This window comes from Sebastes umbrosus, chromosome 24 (genome assembly GCF_015220745.1).
Source record: "Sebastes umbrosus isolate fSebUmb1 chromosome 24, fSebUmb1.pri, whole genome shotgun sequence".
NCBI lineage: Eukaryota > Metazoa > Chordata > Actinopteri > Perciformes > Sebastidae > Sebastes > Sebastes umbrosus.
The window spans coordinates 11,674,921-11,696,355 of record NC_051292.1 but is presented as its reverse complement, the minus strand read 5'-3'; the positions used below and the strand labels follow the sequence as shown (position 1 = coordinate 11,696,355).

Here is a 21,435-nt window from a genome sequence, read left to right as displayed (position 1 = left end):
AACTGTGCATTTTCTAAATGTTTTCATGGCAAATGGAAGTAAAAGCAGACCTTCATTTCCACTTATATGCTTCTGACTGACAACTTCATTCCCTATAATTGTCCTAATAAAAGTGCAGCCATCCGGTACATTCATATAATATAGAATATTTTAAAAAACGACACAAAAAGCATGTATTTTTTGAACATTCTTGAAGCTTGACAGTGACTGAAGCCACAGCTGAAACCTGTGAAGCTAATTAGCCGTGCAATTAAGCGTTGCTGCTTGGAAATGACTCCAGGAATGGGCAGGAAAACTAGAAGAAAAGTCAATGTAAGTCAAGTAATCATTTCATTTATTATAGAAAAAGCTTTTTCTTTTTTTTTTTACTTTTGGTCAAACCAGTCAAGCAATATGGAGATCATTACTTGCAGCCCTGTAGTGACAATACATTCTGATGCAAGCTAAAAGATCACACTAATCTTAAGCCTTGTCTACACTTATATCTTTAAATGTAGCTTTCTCTATGTGTCTTCTTTCTTTCATCCACACCCAATGGCGTTTTAAGGTCACTGAAAACTGAGCTTTTGTGAAACTGAGTTGATGTGCGGACTGGGGAAAACAGAGATTCGGGCTTGTAACGTCAGAGTATACGCGGCGTTATCTCCTTTGTGAGGCGTCACTAATGAGGCGACATGAACGGGCGGACGTGGCCAAATCCATATTTACACATAAATGTACGGGTACTATTGAGCACTCCTGATGTTGGTGATGGCTGTCTTGTTCCAACGAGATGCTTGACATGCCACCACCCTGCCGCCGCCAAAGCCATTTGGAGGTGGAAGTGGAGGTGACGCTGTTGGAACAGCCGTTGGATTGTCTCAGCTAATCCTGGCTCGCGTGAAGGAATCATCCCCGAAGCTTTTTTCAGGAAACCTGGCTTTATGCAGAGCCAGTTGATGTTGGCTCTCCAGATCGGCGTTTGTCCAAACGGAGCCACGGCGGCGGATGCCCATGAGCGCTCCTTTATCCTGTGCAATGCTTTTTGACTCCTGATTCCTTGCCTACACACAAGTTGCACTTTCAGGCCACGTTTATGCATGTGCGTAGGTGTTCGCGCAAACACACAAGAGCCGCATAATTACGCACAGAGTAGCATAATTATGCTGCTCACACATACCTCGTGCATACACACACACAAACTAGCATAATTACATGCATTAAGTGCGTACACCCACACTGCTTCCACGCCACACACACTCGCAGAGGAGCCGCTGATCAACTGCATGACCTTCTCCCTTACAATGTTAATGTCACCACCTGGGGGAGGAGGGTGGAGGAAGGGAGGGAGGTTGGGGTGGGGAAGGCATGATGGAGTGATGGGAGAGGGGGAAAGACGGATGGAAAGAAAGCTGCACCCCCCCCTCTCTCACCTGCAGCCTCTTTCATACCTCTTACCTTGTCAAACATGTGCACACACTTATAAGTACAGTATGCATCCTTGCACATCACCGTGGGTCGCAACCTAACATTCAGCGTGCATGAACCCCTTTTCTGCGTGCGAGGCCTGTGGCTTGCCCGCTGACTGGATCCTGTTATGCCAAATGTCACACTTCCAAAAAGGATTCACCCCCCACGGAGAAAACGAAGTCAACACCTTCCCCTTCGCTCTCTCTCCTCCTCTCCTCTCCTGCCTCCTTCACCCCGTCCCTCCATCACTCTCGTCTTCACCTTCCACTCAGCCCCCCCCCCCCCGTCTCTCACTTTATCCGTTTCTATCCTCTTTTCCGCTCCCTTGAACTATCTCTACCTCGCACACGCTCACCTTGGTTTGCCGTCCTCAGCGTTTTTTTGCTGAATAAAGTCCCCTTTAACCGGCTGGTTTTAGCGGATAATTAGTCCTCACCTTGGGAGAGGAGGACGACAATGAGAAGAAAAGGAAGGAGAAAAGGGTGATTTGGGGGAATCGATAGGGGGTTGATGGCGACGGCAAGAATGAGTGAGAAGGGGAGCGATGTGGGCAGGTGGAGCGGTTGAAAGATTTCGCTTTTTTATGCACCAGTGGTTCCCAACCTAGGGTCCGGTTGTCAAAATTAGATTTAGTCATGTATAACTAAAATCATAGTAACACACTTACTGGCTAATTTATACAAAAGTCTGCATATAAAACTATTTTAAAAAGATCTCTTTGCTACTTAGTAGCAAAATCTAACAAAGTATTCAGCTTCAATCCATATTTGTTGGCGTTTAGCCTATCAAAAACAACATTTGCTCTACATCTATTAACAGCAATAATATAAAAACATTATTTTGGCTCTAACGCTATTACAGTAAATGAATTAAGTGAAAAAAAAATCATATTATGTATCTGCATTCACTTTACATCGATATTTGTTGGCGTTTAGCCTATCAAAACAACATTTGCTCTACATCTATTAACAGCAATAATATAAAAACATTATTTTGGCTTTAACGCTATTACAGTAAATGAATTAAGTGAAAAAAAAATCATATTATGTATCTGCATTCACTTTATATCGATATTTGTTGGCGTTTAGCCTATCAAAAACAACATTTGCTCTACATCTATTAACAGCAATAATATAAAAACATTATTTTGGCTCTAACGCTATTACAGTAAATGAATTAAGTGAAAAAAATCATATTATGTATCTGCATTCACTTTACATCGATATTTGTTGGCGTTTAGCCTATCAAAAACAACATTTGCTCTACATCTATTAACAGCAATAATATAAAAAAAATATTTTGGCTCTAACGCTATTACAGCAAATGAATTAAGTGGAAAAAAAGATCATATTATGTATCTGCATTCACTTCACATCCATATTTGTTGGCGTTTAGTCTTTCAAACATTTTCACTGTGGTCAAATACCTATTTTCTCTATATCTATTAACCACAATAAAATAAAAAATCTATTTTGGCTCTAATGCTATTGCAGTAAATTAATTAAGTGGGAAAATCATATTATGTATCTGCATTCACTTGGCGAATCCGTCTAGACGTCATCACTCTATTGTTGTTGATGAAAGTGACGCGTTATATTCATTAAAGAAAGCTGATTTAATAAACTCATTTAATACACTGGCTCACTTTATTCAAATTGAAGATAATGTTGGAGGATTTGTAATTTGATTTAGGGTGATGATGTCGGGGCGGATGGCACCACCTCGCGAGTCGGCGCGTGCCATTCCCTTCATGATGTCTCGACGCCTTCGATATCTAATTGAAAGAAAGTGAATTCATGATTCATCAAGGAAACAGTAGAGACCTCTCACAAAGCGCATGAACGATTTTTTTAAAGCCATCACAGGAGAGAAAAAATCCAAACATGTAGGCGTGCAGCGGAGCGAGGAGGCGCATTCTCTTCACCGTAGATGTGGTCTCGAGCAGCTTTTTAATTTGATGTCAGTATGCAAATACTGTAAACAGTCAAACTCCAAAATCCCTTTTTGTTCCTGGAAGACTTAGAGGAGAAATTACACTCCCTTAGCAACAGACACCCTCCCCCTCCAAAAGGAAAAAAAAAAGTTTTATTTTTAGAAGGTGCAAACAAGGAAAGGGTGGGAGGGAAGGGGTGTAAGATTGTAAATGTCTCTGATGTGTTCAGTCTGTACAACCTTATTCCTGATAATGGAACTAGCTACTCTGTCTGTCAGTGCCTATTTACACACAAATGAAGTGGCGAGGAGCGCGGCGCCCAGTGGAGCTGCTAGCCTCCATCTCAGCTGTCAAAACGGGTTAACGGCTACAAGCGCAACACGGGATCAAACTGGCGCCGTCCATTCACACGTAATAGCTCCATCCTTGGACGTGGAGTGTCTCTTCAGCCCCCCCACCCTCCCTCTCAGAACGTCGCCAGCTCGCTGTAAAGTAATAGACTTCTCGGGATGCCAGTTCACACAAATCGGGGATGTAGCCTTTTATTTGCCCTCCGAGGGGAGAGGTGTTTGGAGTAATAGGGATGAAGCAGACCATAACTACAGCTGAATAAATCTTCCTATCTTGGCTCAGTGGAAAGCCCGGTGCACACATGGCTTGTCAAAGCTCCATAAAATGTTGTTTGATAGGAGTTCTGTTCACTTTAGGACTTCTCCTCCCCGCCATCCACTCGGCTCCGCTTCCGTTCCGCGCCGCAGCGGTTGCAATCAATCAGTGTGTAATCAGCCGTCGGAGCCGGAGCTGCCAGGTAATCCGGGGCTGTCTTGGGTGGCTATCTGTGCATGCGCGCATGTGACAGCTGGCAGAGCTGCTAAGTTGCCTGTCTGGGTGAGTGGATGGCACCATGCAGATTTTCTCCCCCCGCGGTGTGTGAAGGCGTATCGCCATCGGATGATCTGATGGCTGTTGAAATTGTCAAGAGGGATTTGAGAGGTTGGATGGGTATTTTTAGTGCCCAAATGTGTGAACTCACCTGGAGTCTCCCTTTTTCTCTCTTATAGACCTGCCTAGAATTGGAGCGCTATCTGCAGACGGAGCCCAAGCGTCTGTCAGAGCTCTTCGACCAAGACCTGGACGGCCTCCTAACTCCGGCCTACCTTAAAGAGGACGGCGAGGAAGAGCTGACAGACGCCCTGCACCCAAACCTGCCCGTCCTCCCGGAGCCCACGAGCCCACCGCCCGTCATCCTCTGCCCGACGCGGAAGAATTTCCCCTCCACCGGCGCGATGAAAAGAGACCTCAAACTCAAGGGGCTGGAAAACGTAGAAGGCGCGGAAGGCGTCCACCAGGCGCAGCTGAGCGCCGTCACCTCCCTGACGCCGCCGTCGTCGCCGGAGCTGGGCCGGCACCTCGTCAAATCCAACCAGACACTGACGGCGTCGGCCGACGGGACGCTCACCCTGAAGCTGGTGGCCAGGAAGGTGGGGCTCAGCGCGGCGCGGCTGGTGGCGGCGCACGCGCTCCCCGTACGCATGAAGGACGAAGAGGAGGGGGCGGCGTGCGTCATCGGCGTCGGGGAGCTACCGGAGAACAAGAAGAGGATCCACCGTTGTCAATTCAACGGCTGCAGGAAGGTGTACACCAAGAGCTCCCACCTAAAGGCCCATCAGAGGACACACACAGGTGAGATAGATTATTTGTTTAGATGTAGTTGTAGAAAAAGCAGCAGGAGATGGAATATTGTGCAGCTATTTTGGTGTTTGCAATCACAATAAGAGTTTGTCCATCAAATTAATTTGAATTAGTGCTGTCAAAGTTAACGCGATAATAATGAGTTAACGCAAACTCATTTTTTCTCAAGTCATAGTCAAGTCAGCACACTGACACACTGACAGCTGTTGTTGCCTGTTGGGCTGCAGTTTGTTACGATTTGGGCACATTTTTTATGCTAAATGCAGTACCTGTGAGGGTTTCTGGACAATATTTGTCATTGTTTTGTGTTGTTAATTGATTTCCAATAATACATTTATACATACATTTGCATAAAGCAACATATTTGCCCACTCCCATGTTGATAAGAATATTAAATACTTGACAAATCTGCCTTTAAGGTACATTTTGAACAGATAAAAAAAAATTAATTTGCGATTAATCACGATTAACTATGGACAATCATGTGATTAATCAGAATTCCATTTTGTAATCGACTGACAGCCCTATTTTTAATGTTTCAGTTTTGCACAAGGGAGTAAAATGCATAGGCTTTTTTTCAGTGTGCGTTTAGCTTCAAGATTGGTTGTGCAGAAGCACACAAGGTTACATAATCTGTGTATGAGCATATTACTTGGTGCACTTTCCAGGTATAATGCCAGTAAGTGACCCTGTGAGACTTTGAGCCAGGCAGCTCTGCGGACGCCTCTGTTACCAGAGGTAGCCACCTGACACACCTGCAGGTGATAAAACTGATTGACACTCGTTGGTGACAGGCTAAAAAGAGTCAATCCTGCAGCTAAATGGCTGTTGCACACCGAAAGGAGACGCAGGCAGAATGTCGAGCACTGAACACAGAAACTCAAACCCGCTTTCTATCAATTTGAGTGTGCAGTTGTTTCCACGAAATCTCAGCAACACGTGCATATTATTGGTGCTTCTTTAAAGGGAGATAAACTGCTTGCACTTTTCTACAAGAGACATTACATGTGGGCGATGCATTTACATTTATCTATCATCTACATTCATTAAGGGGTGTAAGAAAATATAATGTTTTGTGATGTCAATTCTCAAAAACACAGAATTGATTTTAAATGAACACGCAAAAATGAACTCAATCAATACTTTATTTGATTTGCAAAGAGATGCGCCCTCTGAAAGTAGTGCTATGATGTTGAATGTTACAGGGACTGTGATAAATGCAGATCCCACTGATCTGATTGCATGAAAAAGTCAACTTTATGCATATGATGGGTTGTTCTTTATGACAGTTTTCTTAAAATTAGATTTAAAAAATCGCGATATATATTGAATCGTAACCCCCGTACCGCGATACGTATCACATCGCCAGATTCTTGCCGACACAAAGCCCTAACATTTATTCATGCTTCCGACCAGCCAGCCAGCTTTTCTGAATTCCTAGATAACCCTGACTTGAAATAATTGAGGAAAATCCCCCTTGCTTCACATTCTTGGAACAAGTACAAAAATCCGCATAAAGTGATAAGGAAAGTAAAGAAAAAGAAAACGCAACGTAATCACAGAACAGGCTTAAACCCTGGTCCCCCCCTTGTTGCTATATAAAAATATCACCATATGAGATAAAAAAAAAAAAAAAGTGATGATTTAAAGAAACTTCTCTTATCCTGCTCGAAGCACTTACTGAGCCAAACCAGGACAGGTCCTCCTTGTCAAGGTTCTTCTCAAGAAGGAAAAGGGGGGGGGGGGGGTCCAGGAGCTATAACTCTAACGCTCTTCCATCTCAATCCCAAACCACTCAGACCCCTGTCGCGGAGCTGTCCTCCGTCTGAGTAACTGCACAGTGATGGATGGATTGACCTGGATAGGCTGCCATTTCCCCGGTTTATTTCAGGCCCTGCCGTCCTCTATGCGTTCTGTACTGTAAGTCTAGGTCAGTGGTTTCTCCACCTGAGGTTGAAGGGGGATCCTTTTTAAGACCAGGAAAATATGTCTCAAATATTATAATCTTCAGATACCATCTGTGTGCTTAATCCAATAATGAAAGGAGATGGAAAATTGTTTTTGGCGTCAGCCGTCATTAATTAGCAGGGTCGGAGGTACCCTTTTTTAGCCTTCAGGTCTCGTTCACACCAAACACATCAGGAGTGTTTATTTGAACTCTCGAGTGTTTTGTTTGGGGAAGGTGAGAACAATGTGTTTCCAATTCTGGTGGAAATAATTGGGCTGAAAATGGAGGTCTCACCCCTCCCTCTAAGAGAGGCGTTCAGGGGCATAATGAGATGAATGTGACATCTGGATTCATGCCAATATATAGCTGTTTCTTTACATGTTTTAACCCTTGAAGCAAAGAGCGTCCATGCTAAAATGAAGTTACTCTAATTAAATCTGCGCCATCTAAATCCCTAAAGGTTGACAGATCACCAATCCAGAAGCAAACTTGTTTACAAGCTCCGGCTCGCTTGAATGTTTCTGGGGGTGTGAATATAAATAAACTCGACTATATGTTGAGAATGAAGAAAAAACACGCTTGCATGTGTGATCACACCACCACAGGTTTAGTCATCAGCCCGACTGGAACAAAGGGCACAGACACGCGATCATTGATTTCCCCAGTGTGGTGTGTTTACAGCCCCTTGTGCTTCAACACCATGCCAACTGGGCCAGCAATGGGAGACCAGTGCCACTGATGCTGTCCAGTTACAATATCCATACAAGCTAAGGGATGGACAAGAAAGGCTGAACAAATGAATCAGAGATTTGGAGATCATCTCAAGTGGCCCATATTTGGATAAGTCCTCATATTGCATATTTAGTCTGAGCAACAGCTTAAAAGACTTGATATAAAACAAATGATTCGAAATTGATACACTTTCTCTGTTCCTCAGTTTTAAACACATGGTTAACATTGTAAATTGAAATAAAACAAAAAAAAATGCAACAAGCTACTTGGTTAGGTTTAATAAAAAACATCATGGTTTGGCTTAAAATTACTTCATTTGTTACGTTATCAAGCTACGGCTGTACATTTAAATAAGTGAACTTTTAGTTTCACGCAGGACACAAACAGCAGTCTCCTGGGTGAGAGTCATACGCGGACATCCGCAGACTATCATTACAAACATTTTTTGTGATACGTTAAAAACATCAAAATATGTCCCCATTGAAACGTAATTCACAATGCAGTTTCGTTGCATGGGAATGTCATTTTTAGTAGAAAGGGTTGGGTATTTGGGTCCCGTGTGAAACCGAAAATCTTGTTGACTTATTTTAATGTACGTCAGTGACACTTGTGACGTGGTTTCCGTATATATGTGATGTTGTTTACGTACGTATTTCACATAGTTTACGTACTTATTTTAAACCAAACAATGAGTTTCTTTCTAACACTAACCAAGTAGTTTTGTTGCCTAAACATAACCACAAACACTTCACAACATTATCCGTAGTTGTGTTGCCTAAACATAACCACAAACACTTCACAATATTGTTGTCTAAACATAACCGTGACTGTTTCACAACATTATCCGCAGTTTTGTTGCCTAAACATAACCGAGACTGTTTTTTTACAAGTTATTTGTAGTTTTGTTGCCTAAACATAACCCAGAATGCTTCACAACATTATCCATAGTTTTGATGCTTAAACATAACCACGGCTGTTTCACAACATTATCCGTAGTTTAGTTTCCTAAACATAACCACAAACACTTCACAACTTTATCTGTAGTTGTGTTGCCTAAACATAACCGTGACATTTTCACATTTACACTGTTAAATGACGCAAAAAGCTTAAAATGTGAATCATGACTCGTGGAAAGTCCTTAAAAGTGGCGTGCTATTTCTATGCCTTCCCACATACGTGATCTACGTTGGTACATCCCAGTACACTGGCCTACCTGCAACAACTGAAGAAGATCCTTGTAGGATCAAAATGTCACCTTTTAAAACGTGTGGTTGTAAGCTGATGTGGCATCTTTCTTTCTTAATCCATTAAATTGTTTAAAAATTGATATGATTATTATTTAATGACACACATGTAGCACCATAAAGGGCTCAGTTTCTCGAGGAAGTCATCCCCCCTCTGAGCTTATCCTTGTCACTTCAGGTGCTTTGGATAAAAGCACCTCTGTCTTGTTATTCAAACCAGGGAAGCAGAATGATAAAGGGGGGAAATGTCGACATAAGATGACACAAAGAAAGCACAAAAGCCAAAGAAGAGCAGATAGTGACGTGGAGTGAAACAAAGAGTAGATGAAGACAGAAGACAGGAACGGGAGGAGGTACAGTAGAGCGACCCTCTTCAGAAAGAGACAGCGGTGCCACAGGCTCCCCCATTCACTGAGCCATTATCCTGACAAGTTTAAAGATGTCATTACTCAAATCCTCTTTTTCTTAGTTGTTATTTCCATAAATTACCGACGGAGAAAAGGCTACGATTTAATCTGGAATTAGACGGGCTGAGTTGAAATGACAGTGCCCTGTAGAGCTTTTTGTGAATAGGCTTATGGCAGATAAGGAATGGTACAATTAGATTTTGGGAAGGGTGAGGGAGCGGGTAAAACACGAGGACTGTTGGGTTATTCTGCCTTCTCTCTCTCGCTCTCTCTAGTTCTCTTCTTATATCAGCCTTCTTCTTTTGCTCTTTTGCCACTCTCTCTCTCTTTTTGCACTGAGGCCAATGATTTGAGGAAAATATCTAACTGCATATGTTGTTCAGGTGTCCATATACTTAAGGACCTGTAGTGTATGTTGCTTCTATCTAACTATAAAGCCAGGAATCTCTTTCTTAGGGTATGTAGGGGTGTCCTTCACATATCTCAAGAACCGTTCATCCAATCTACTTCACACTTGGTGGATGTATTGCTCGGGACCCAAGGGAGTGCAGTGCTTAATTTGGTGCAATTTGGCCAGCTGGTGGCGCTATAGCAATGGACATGGACAATGTTGCGTCCGGATTGATTTTCCGCCATTTTTAATTCTGTCCACGTCCAATTTTTTGCTGCTGCCCCTACAAATTTTGAGCAATCGTCACCAAATTTGGTGCAGAAGATCTCTGGACCAAGCCGGAAAAGGTTTCTTTTTGGGATTGTTGATGTTTCATACAATTTTGCTAAAGCTGGCCCTCAAAGTTAGCTCAAATGCTGTGGGCAGGGCCTATATTGTAAGAAATGTCATGTCACCTGAACGCTTTGTGCTATTGCAACCACATTTGGTGGAAATGTGTAGATATGATACTTGAGTGATCATAACCAATTTGGTGCTATTTGGCCAACAGGTGGCGCTGTAGCAGCAACATCTAACTATCAAGGAATTATTCTCTGTCTGTCCGTCTGTGTATGTATGTATGACTGTCCTTCGTGTATCTCAAGGTCATTCATCCAATCAGCTTCACGCTTGGCGGGTACAAGCAGCCATACCGCGGTTCTCGACAACGCTGCAAGCAGAACTTCTTGGAGCCAAGCAATAGGCTCATTTCAAACGGACACTGCAAAAATAATGCCAGATACTGTAAATGCTTGTTCAAATCAAGCACACTTGGCTGGTTTGCTATACAAAAATTAGCCCACATTTATAAAGATACTGTATTCTATTAGTGGGAGATATTACTCTGTCTTACTCACATTTAATCATGACATTCATGAGTGCAATTATTGATACATAGTTGATGGTAATAATGATAAACTAACAGTGTTCATCTTCCAGCTCTAGTTCTCCATCATCCTCATGCCTCTCTCTAACATACTTTATTCCTCCATCAGTCTTCCCATCTCGTAACCTGTTTCTCTCCTCCTCTCCCTTTCGCTCACGTCCAATCCGGCGGCGCTAGTTGTGGGCAGGAGCCTGTAAAAGCGTTCTCCGAGAGCCCCTCTAATGACCTCTGAGACCCGGATGCCCTGCTTCGGCTCCAGCTAATGGAGGGAATGCAATTAACTTCAACACTGGCACCTGAGAGGCTGGAGCGGGTGTGTGCATGTGTGAGAGCATTCGGAAGTAACGGATTACACATAATGGGATTACAGTGACTCAGGAAACACCCAGTTATCAGATTACGGATGAGAAATATGTGATTACTTTAAAAAAACAAAAGCATTTTTAAAGGGAAAAAGCATTTTGATTGCACATAATTTTTTTTTGCCTGAATGGTGTCAGCTAATGGGGGTTTTATTAAATAACACAGAATAAATAATAACAGCGCTGTCCACAATCCTGATTCTTTAAATCAGAAGAAGTAATCCACTTATAGCTTCATAATCTACATTATATGTTTTACAGGCAAAGTAATCCAAAAGTAACAGAGCATAATCAGATTATGTCGGAGCTAATCCGGGTGGATTAGGTTACTGATTGCCATTTTAAACTGCCAATCAGTCCGACTGTGTTGTATTCAAAAAAAGTAACCAGTTTGTGCGTGAACGTGTGTTTGAGAAGCGTGCACCTGCTCTAGTTGCCTGTTTGTACGAGGGCATCTTGAGGGAGAGGAGAGACGAAACGGGGATGGGGGGGGCTCTGTTGCTAGGCGACGGGGGGCAGCGTATCGTTGGAGGAGTCGGTAGCTGAGTGGTTATGTACTGCTGCAGGCTCTGGTCTCTTAGTGCCCCCCCTCCTTCCCTCTCCTCCTCCTGCACCACCACTACAACCACCACCACCACCACCACCTCCCCCATCTTGCCCTGTACAGCTCTACGGTTACCGTCGCTAGGCAACTGCCTCCGTGCTCTGCCAGCGTGCTCGGTAATTGGCCGGTGGCATGGCGGCGTGCCGTTGCCAGATCCAGCCAGCTGCACTGACTACTGCCTCCTCATGTTTCAGCGTAGACTCCCCCACCCCCACCCCCGTCTCACACACACATACACCCCGCCCCCTCGCTCCCGTTGCTAGGCAACACATTCAGGCATCCTTGCCTCTCGGGAATTTCATTGGCCAGAGCGGGATGGCCCAGACCTGCTGCTCCGGGTGTTTCTGGGAAGTGAGGCAGCATGATGGACGGATAGCATGAGGATGTGGCTAATTCCTGGGTGTTCACCTGCCATAAATATTATTTTGTCTGAAATAAATTAGTTTCATACATCATAATAGAGTTTTTTAGTGTCAAATTGATGCTAAAATTATGTGGGGGGAAATGTTTGTTATCAATTTGTATTCATTAGTGGTGTTTTTTTGCATGGAGGTTATTCTTTTCTCACTTGTTCATTCGTCACCTCATCACGGCTGTAACCTAATGCACCTCTGTTTCCCACCATCAAAAGCGTACATGATTCCTATTAACGGGACGCTCTGCAACACAGCTGCTCGCTGTGGAAAGTGCTTGAGCAGGTCATATGTTCAGCTTTTGCGTACAACTTTGCCATGAAATTGCAGTTCATGTTAGTGACATTTAACACACAAATATACCTTTAATTGGAACTGTGTAAATTATTGATTTTTCACCTTCTGCCCCCGTGAACAAATCTGAAATCCTGCAACAGCTGGCACCCAAAATCTCAATCCTGACTGTCTTCACAAAAGCACTTGATCCATCGATTGTGTCCCCTTCTGATAATCGCATTCAACGAGTTAAGCCCGTTTTTGTGCCGGAGCCACTCGAGCGGAGCTGGTCAGTGTGTCAGTGTGTCTGCATTCAACCGCGAGCCCACCGGTCCAGATGGGATGTGACTGATGCAGGTGACATCTTCGGAGCTGGACGCAGCTGGCAGATTGTGGGTTCCTTGCCATTATGCCGTGTGACTGGCCTAATTATCACCACCCCCCCACTCCTCCTCTCTCCTGCCGGCATATCTGCAGCCCTTAATCCACTTCTCTCCTACTCCACTTTCCCCTCTCCTGGTCTCTTCTCACTCTCTCATCCACCTTGCCTCTAATCCCTCTCCACTTCTTCTTCTTCTCTCGCTCCACTTCTCTTCTGCTGTGTTCAGCAAGATTGGAGACCAGTGGGAGCTTCTCCGTCTCCCTGTTAAACATCGCAGCCGCCCTAAAAGAGGGGGAAAAAGTGAACAGAATCTCTTTACGTAGACTTTAAATTTGCAAAATATATCACCTTGAAGGCATCTAATATTTGGATTCATGCTTTCCACACCGGCACCGCAGAGGGGTTTTTGCATGAGAAGAGTGCACACAAATAAGCGTGTGATTGGCCGCTGAGCGATGAAACAGGTGCTTATGCGTGTTTTTTCTTCCCTCCCCCAGGTGAGAAGCCGTACAAGTGCTCGTGGGAGGGCTGCGAGTGGCGATTCGCCCGGAGCGACGAGCTGACGAGGCACTACCGCAAACACACCGGCGCCAAGCCTTTTAAGTGCAACCACTGTGACAGGTCTGTCAAAACACAACTCTCCTTCCTCTCCTCTCCCTTGTATGTTTTTTTTTTTCTTTTCCCTCCCGTGTTATTTGATGTGCTTCCACTAGCACAGCGGGCCACGTCTCCCCATTGTGTTTTGTACACAGTTTGGTTTAGTAAAGAAGCGCGACAAGATGCTGCTAACACACCCCAAAACGTGTTTGGTACTGACCCAGTTTCAAAGTGTGCTGGCAGGATTACTAATGCGCGCTCCTCTGCTACACATGCGAGACCCAACCCGCTCGGTGTTTCAATGGGAATCCAAAAGGTTGCTTATTCTGCTCCATAGCCACATTAGGCCCCGTGCAGCATATTAATAGTGCATCTCCTCACATGGCGTTACGTGGCCTTGATTTGGAGGCTGCTTTCACACTGGGACCGAGGTGTAAAATGGCTGTAGAACCCATTATCACACATCACTGGTGCAGAATATTAATTTAAACAAGAGTTTTTTTGCGGTTATGTTAATGCTTTATATCTGCCATTATTCTGGACTTTTTTTTGGGGTTGACAGGTTGTGAAAAATTCATCGGTGACCAATAATGATTTATAAACCACTAACAGAGTCATTAGTCACAGCTTATAAACCACTCCTTGTTCGAAAACGGCACCAGTTTTTTGGTGTGTTGGACACTTTAGAGGGAAAATGTATTTTTCCGAAGCCAGCGTGAGCCAAAATACAGGTGTGTGTGCTACTGTAAATAAAGCCTCAGGCTAGCCCAGTGATGGGAGAGACTATCCTGTAAACCGGATGAGTCCTGGTCTGATCCCTGTGACCCGAGTGTCCTTGAGCAGAGCCACAAACGCATGAAAATCATAGGGGTGATGGTTAGAGTTGTTCCGATACCAATGCCGGAAATGTGTCTGATACTACCCAAAATTCGGGATTGGGTGTCGGCGAGTCCAGTCTGTGCACCGATCCGATAGCATCATTTATTAACCCACAAAAAACTTGTTTAACCAGAAATCAATTCTTCTTCACCGCTCCAAAACAGTAGCTTTCACTGTACAAGTTTAGGTATCAGAATCGGGAAGGTAAAGATGGTATCGGAACATCTCTAGTGACAGTTTCATGTCTTTAAAGGGTTTTCAGAAATGGATGTCGTGTCTAGAAGGTAACCCATGAATTGGGAAACTCTCGTGACATGGTTTAAGGATTTCGCAATTTGTGGGTTACCTTCTAGACACGACTCTATCTCTAACTCACAAACTGTCTCGTGCCACTTCCTGTTTACAGTCTCACAACGGAGAAAAAATATCCTCCTAATCTTTCACAGAGGTGTAGAGGGTTCACGGCTTCTGTCTGCGACTCTTAATTAGTCGCCCTGGCTCCTGTTTAATTATGAACCACGGCAAAATGTTAATGCGCCGGGGCTCCGGTGGCAAAAAAAAAAAAAAAATCATCAAACATTCAGTGGCCATTATGAAACAGATCAGGTCGACTCAGACACAAAAATCTTTACTCTTATTCTAATTACGCCTGGTCTGTCTGGGATCCGGCCCTCGCTGACACCTCTGGGACCGATGTCCTCTACGGGGGGTCGCCACAGTGTTTGAGGCAAGAGAAAAAAAATATACTTATATGAAATGTTTGTTTCGTTTACGTTCGTGTTCATACTACATCCGTTTGCATTGTGCAGTATGCACACAGTGGATATATGAGCAAGAGGGTCAAAGTTCAAGGCGCAATATAATGACAAAGTATGTCCCAATTAGATGCATACTACATGCAACAGTACGTATACTTTGTAAGGGCAGCTGCAGTACATATTAAAAGTAAAAAGAAAAAGTGTGCGATTTGGAACATAGCCATAGTATATGTGTGGAAAAACATTTTCTTAAAACTTGGGTGTAGATACTGTATAGACACCTAACTCAAAACACCTCATCATTTTAAGGCTTTTTTTGGTAGCTTTTCCTGTTTTGTGTCCTTTACATTTTTTATTTTTTTTTATTATTTATTTATTTATTTATTTATTCAATATTTTTTTTTATTTTATTTGTGTTTTTGCCACATAAATACTGTCTTTTTTAATATTTAAAAAAGTCAAATTTATCTGTAAATTAAATATAAATTAAAAACAGTATTCATTCACGAAGCTGAAAATGAACAGATATACCATCCACTGTTAAAAAACAACATTATAAGCAACATACTGTATATATATATATATATATATATATGTGTATATATGTGTGTGCAGCCTCTTTGTGACAGCTTGAGAATATTGAACATGTGACCTCTTAAATCATGCATAGGTTCATTATGAGAGGACAAAAAAGAAGCTCTCCTCACCTGGGGTACTTTGCCTTAATGCGTGTGAAAGAGTGTGTGTCGTGGTCATCCGTGCATGTGTGTATGTGTGTGTGTGTGTGTGTGTGTGCGTGAGAGAGAGCAGAGGGCCGGGCGGTGTCAACTTAATCAGGTCTCAGCTGGACAGACTGTAAATACAGTATCCCTCCCTCCTCATCCCTGATCCCCCTGCAGGCACATCCCTAATTCGGGCCCACCTCTGTCATGTGTCACAAGGCGCCCAACCCCTCCAGCCCACCACACACACACACACACACACACATACACCCTGCTGAGATGAAGAAAGAGGGGAAACAGGGGAGACAGAAGAGAAGACGGGGTGGAAGATTGAGGATGAGGGGGGTAGTGGTGAGGAGGAGGAGACAGACCCACGGTGTGCCAGCTGGTGTCGTGCCCCCGAGTCGTGACTCATACTTTACCATCTGTCTCACACACACACTCTCGCGGCGACACACACGAACCCGCGTCTCCCGAGCCGCTCATTAATCTCACACGTGTTTGTTAGCGTGCACGCGCTCTGCTAGGAGACAGCGACACACACACACACACACACACATGCAGGTGTGACAGTAAGACAGATGACTGGTGGCTCATCACAGTGTAACTCCCCCCTCTTGGCCAAACACTGATTCATCTCGACATCTTAGACAGTCGCCTCTGTCTCCAGTGGAAAGAGACTAAAAAAAAAAGAAAGGATCAACAGTTGCAGAGCTGTGAAAGGAGTCTGACTCCCAAACTGGGGCTTCAGATTTACTTTTTAGTGGATTTTTACTCATTTTAGATGGTATTTTATTTGAGGAATGATTATCAAATTAAATGTAAGGAGTGTTAACCAATGTCCATTTAAAAAAAAGCTAATTTAAGACGAATTCTGTGATTTAGTTGGCCTGTAGTGGATTTTCATTTCAACGTAGACATGCACAAAATATTCAGAAAAAGACAATATTCATTCTAAATTGTTTACATGGCTGTTGAAAATTAATATTCCCGTTTGATTAACCGGTGGCTTATTTGTTCCTCCCCTCTTTTATTCCTTCAACCACCTTCTTGAAAAGGTCGGCGTTGCAATATTTGCGCATTTCCAAAACCCTGTTGATATCCACGTCTTTTAATAATGTTTAAAAGTAGGTGTATTTCTCCTTCCCACCAGAAATGTGGGCTTTTTGTTTTGGGCATGCATCTCGGCTAGTTGGTTTTGTGCACAACGCGAAGAGCTGGTCGTCAACAGGCAAGAGGCCGTGTGTCGCAACACTGCCGTTAAAAAAAAACAACTGTATATTCATATACATGTCCAAAGAATGAGGCCTTATTGCGAATGGAATATTTTCCGATTAAGACATGAAGGATATGCTGATATTATTCAGGTTTTAGGAGCATTCTTTGGACGCGTATACAGCACATTCAGAATGTGCATCTCAATTGGAGGGTTTTTACGGCAGTTTGCGATTTTCAAAGGGGTCCCTTGACCTCTGACCTCCAGATATGTGAATGAAAATGGGTTCTATGGGTACCCACGAGTCTCCCCTTTACAGACATGCCCACTTTATGATAAGTCAGCACACTGACACACTGACAGCTGTTGTTGCCTGTTGGGCTGCAGTTTGCCATGTTATGATTTGAGCATATTTTTTATGCTAAATGCAGTACCTGTGAGGGTTTCTGGACAATAGCTGTCATTGTTTTGTGTTGTTGATATTTTAAATACTTGTATATAGTTGACAAATCTCTCTTGAGGTACATTTTGAACAAATCAATAATTAATTTGCGATTAATCGCAATTAACTGTGGACAATCATGCGAGGAATCGCGAATCAATGAATCAATTGACAGCCCAATTAACATAACATAACATTATATATAACAGGCTTTGGGATAAGAGCAAATATCACTGACCTTTTCAAAAAAGTGGAATGAAATACGGAGGAACAAGTCTGCCACTGTTAATCGGAGTATGCACGGCTGCATGTAAACGGGAATATTAGTGGAATATTCATTTTCATTAGCCATGTGAATAGCTTAGTGGGAATATTGTTGATTTTTCAAAATAAGGGCATGAACCGGAATATTTTGTCCATGTAAACACAGTCACTGATATGTTTTGCACTTAGTTCCAACACATTTCCTGCAAGCCTTTTATCAGGAATTACATTCAGAAAATGTCGCAATTTAGGAGCAATTTTGTTGTGCCTTTTTCTCCCCCCCCTAAAAAACATTATTAAACTGAACCACTTTAGTAAACTCTGAAAACAAACTCTCCATCTCAAATATTTCTCAACGCGCTAATCACCCGAACACGCAGCTCCCAATTACCAAAAAGAAAAGCAGCACTTCTGAAAAGCACTCCTCTGGGGAGCCGAGCTGTAGTAACTGTTCAGCGAGCGTTCAACAGAAAAACACTAGCGATGAAAAAGTAGGTCTGAATCTTTATGGGAGCATGCGTGGAATAAACAACCAGCTGAACAGCATACATTATGTCAATTTGTGGCAATCGGGGTTGAGGTAATCAAACAATTTTGGGAGAAAAATAGGCCGGTGCACTTCATTTTTTCACCGTGCAGCTCTGCCTTGATTTCAGATGAGAGGCTTCGATTCATGTAATTTAGCGAACGTTTTGCAGCACATGTTCTTCCTCCCCTCCCTCTGCACTGTTCCAACAGATCCATCTGCGGGGCTCTCTAGTTATTCATGGCGCAGCTGAAGTCATTAGGAGTGCTGCTGAAAATGCTGATTATGAATTAGTTACACATATACTAATTGCGTGTGCATTAGTGGCTCGGCGCTCACCAGCTAACAGCAACATTTAGCCCGATCGACAAAACAAACTCCTTTTTCCCCTTGCACTGGTAACAAGCTTTTCTCTGTTTCCCCTCCCTCCCTCCCACTCTCTCTTTGGTTGCAGGTGTTTCTCGCGGTCGGATCACTTGGCGCTACACATGAAGAGGCACATCTGAGGAATTCGAGAGAGGTCAGCGGGAGTGGAAGGGGATGGAGGCGGAGTGGAAGGAGGAGAGGGAGCGGAGAGATAACACCACGGATGTTGGCGAGAAAACACCCGATTCTGGACTGGAGGGAGATTCAGCACACAGGGACGCTGACTACAGACAGAAACACAGACAGACACACGGATCCTGTCAATCTGCGCTCGACCAGTTGGTCCATGATTCCGCGGTGACGCGTCGTCACCTCAGAAATGTCTCCCGGTGTTGTCGCGCGGACGATACAGACGCTCCATCCCACCCTTCGTATGTGTCTGAACGGTGGACCACGTGCCTGTAGTTGGCAGCTCTTTGTTGTAGTCGTCCCTCGGTGCAACGCTTCCAGCCCACCAAACGCCACGCCGGACCAGTTGTACAGTAATTCCCGCTAACAGCTACAACTGCTGTTTGTATATTTCTTCTTCTTAGAACGAATTTTTCCAACAGTAGCTAAATCATCTCACAGGATAAGCGAAGCTCCCCTCAAACCTGCCGCAGCCTTTACAAATCGCCAAAGGGTTTTATTATCTCATATATAAGGACGGATAATAATTTGTCAATTTCTCTACCTGACCTCTGTCACATCTGCCAACTGGATCCATTTATAAAATCCTTCTGGTTCGATGGCGTCGGAGCATTTGTTTGAACGGAGATTGGATTCCTCAAAGACTCGAGGACCGGGGAGCGCGTTTGCTGATACTGATGTGCTGTGAAGACTGATTGAGGTCATCCGGAGGACTGGCTCGCTTTATGAACACCATCCATTGAGGGGTTACCGCTGGATGAGGCTAACTAATCTACTCTGGGAAAAGGCCGTTCATCTCCTAGAATGTCATCGGGAACGTCTCAAGAGTGCTTTTCCTCTCTGAGTTGTTGTCAAGAGCTGTTGCACAATTGACTCTTTGCGAACCTTTTTTGTAAAAAAAAAAAAAAAAAAACGCCCCCTCCCCACCTTCCCACCATCTTGAACTTTGGGACTCGCCAAACGCTGGCTTCCACATGCCGTCGGAAGCGCGGACAGCCACATGCACAAGTCGAAGCAGCTAGCCGACTGCGATGGCACGCCCAAAAACAAGATCGCCGTGTATGATAGAAAGGCTATATTGTTTCTAAGAAAAAGATTTGTCCAAAACAGACAAAAAGTGTGAAGAACACATTGGAAAAATGGATGCAGCCAAAAAGAAAGTAGATGCCTGAAATGATCTCTTTGGCCTTTGAGAGTGATTGGCACCTAACTAGGGTTGAGGAAGGGGTTTTTTTTCCCGTTCACACCATTGCAGAACTCTTCCAATTTAGCATTTCAGAGAAAAAGCAGCTCTCCTAATCGGGCCCCTATGCATATCCAAGAACATTCCTGCTGACTTCCTGACCATACTTGTATGTCTGATCACTGGACACGGAAGGACTTTTGTAGGAAGACTCAATCAATTGGGTGGCTCTTCACAGAGCGAATCAATGTGAATGTATCTGTTGTACATGACTTTGAGTGTGGTTGGTAAGATCATACCAGACCCCATTTGTAGTTTCTCTTTCTCACATTAGAAAATGAATGGTTGGACTCGGAATAGCTAGCAAGTCACGGCTGGTGGCGTTTTGACATTTTACCGGACCAGCGGGGAGGTCACGAGTGCAGCTTTCCAGTGGGTGGCTGAAATGGGTTAGTGGAGGAGCAGTGTGCTCCGTCAGCAAATGATAACTGCCCCATCAGCTCATGAAACTGCAGCGGAGTGAAACCCACACACGAGACACATACATACACTACACTAGAAAAATTTGTCCTTGGTGATCTGACTCTTGTCCGACAGAACAAAAGACACACCGAACCTAGATTTCTTTGTCTCGTCTTTAATCCGCGAATGATATTCGGACGATCATCGACCCAACTCGAGCGCACATAAAACAAAACAGGCAGCTTGGACAAAGATTGTCAGGATTCTGATTGGGATTGTTTATTCTTTATTTTACTTTTTTAATACTCACAGCGAGGCACGCAGCAGTCTGCTTTTTTGGCAATAGAGAGGCAGCAAATTGATTTCACTCTGTATACCAGAGGCGCATTTCAATTTGGGGTATGAATGCAGCCTGGCTCAATCATATCTAGACATGATCGGTCTGCGGCTCTGGAAGTAGGAGCTCCCACTTCGCATAAAATATTGAACTCTCTCTGTCTAAACGTGCAAACAAGCCAGGCTCCCCTTTTTATGTTGAACATGTAGGTGACAGGCCTCCACTTGCAGAGACAGGAGAGTGGAAACCAACTGGTAAAAGTCTGAACTGCTGGAGACCAACAATTCTCACTGGCCATCCAGATTGCAGCTACAACACCATCAGTGCTGCCATTCTTTTAACCCATTTGTGCCCAAAAATGCCACATTTGTTCTGATTGGTCAAAAGTCTTTAAATTTGGTATTGGCGTACTTTTAGAAAGTATCTAACAGAACAATTTTGAAATTTGAATCACATGAAAAAAACACACTTTTATTAATAATCAAAGTCAGGATTTTTTTTTTTTAAGAATTTTAAACATTTAATAAACATTTTGTAATAAACAAAATGTTTTCCATATGAAACATTTGTGTACACTGCATATGTCTTCATATCTTTAACTTATTATCAGCCGATTAGACTGTTGTCAGGCTATTAAATAAGTGTTATCAGTCGCTATAAGCCCCATAGACGTGGGTCAATAGGGGCATACTACACCCACTAGTTGGTTTTATCATCCATTCGCATGGTAGATCAC

At 43.6% G+C, this 21,435-nt stretch overlaps 1 protein-coding gene across 1 annotated transcript in view; it reads left to right on the top strand.

Moving 5' to 3' along the window:
* klf7a (Kruppel-like factor 7a) overlaps positions 1-21,435 on the top strand; it is a 42,242-nt gene extending 20,807 nt beyond the window's left edge. Inside the window, exons 2-4 of the mRNA XM_037762312.1 lie at positions 4,444-5,065; positions 13,256-13,379; positions 18,617-21,435. Coding sequence (XP_037618240.1) covers positions 4,444-5,065; positions 13,256-13,379; positions 18,617-18,668 — 798 coding nt within the window. The 3' untranslated portion in view covers positions 18,669-21,435. The remainder of the gene's footprint in view (positions 1-4,443; positions 5,066-13,255; positions 13,380-18,616) is intronic.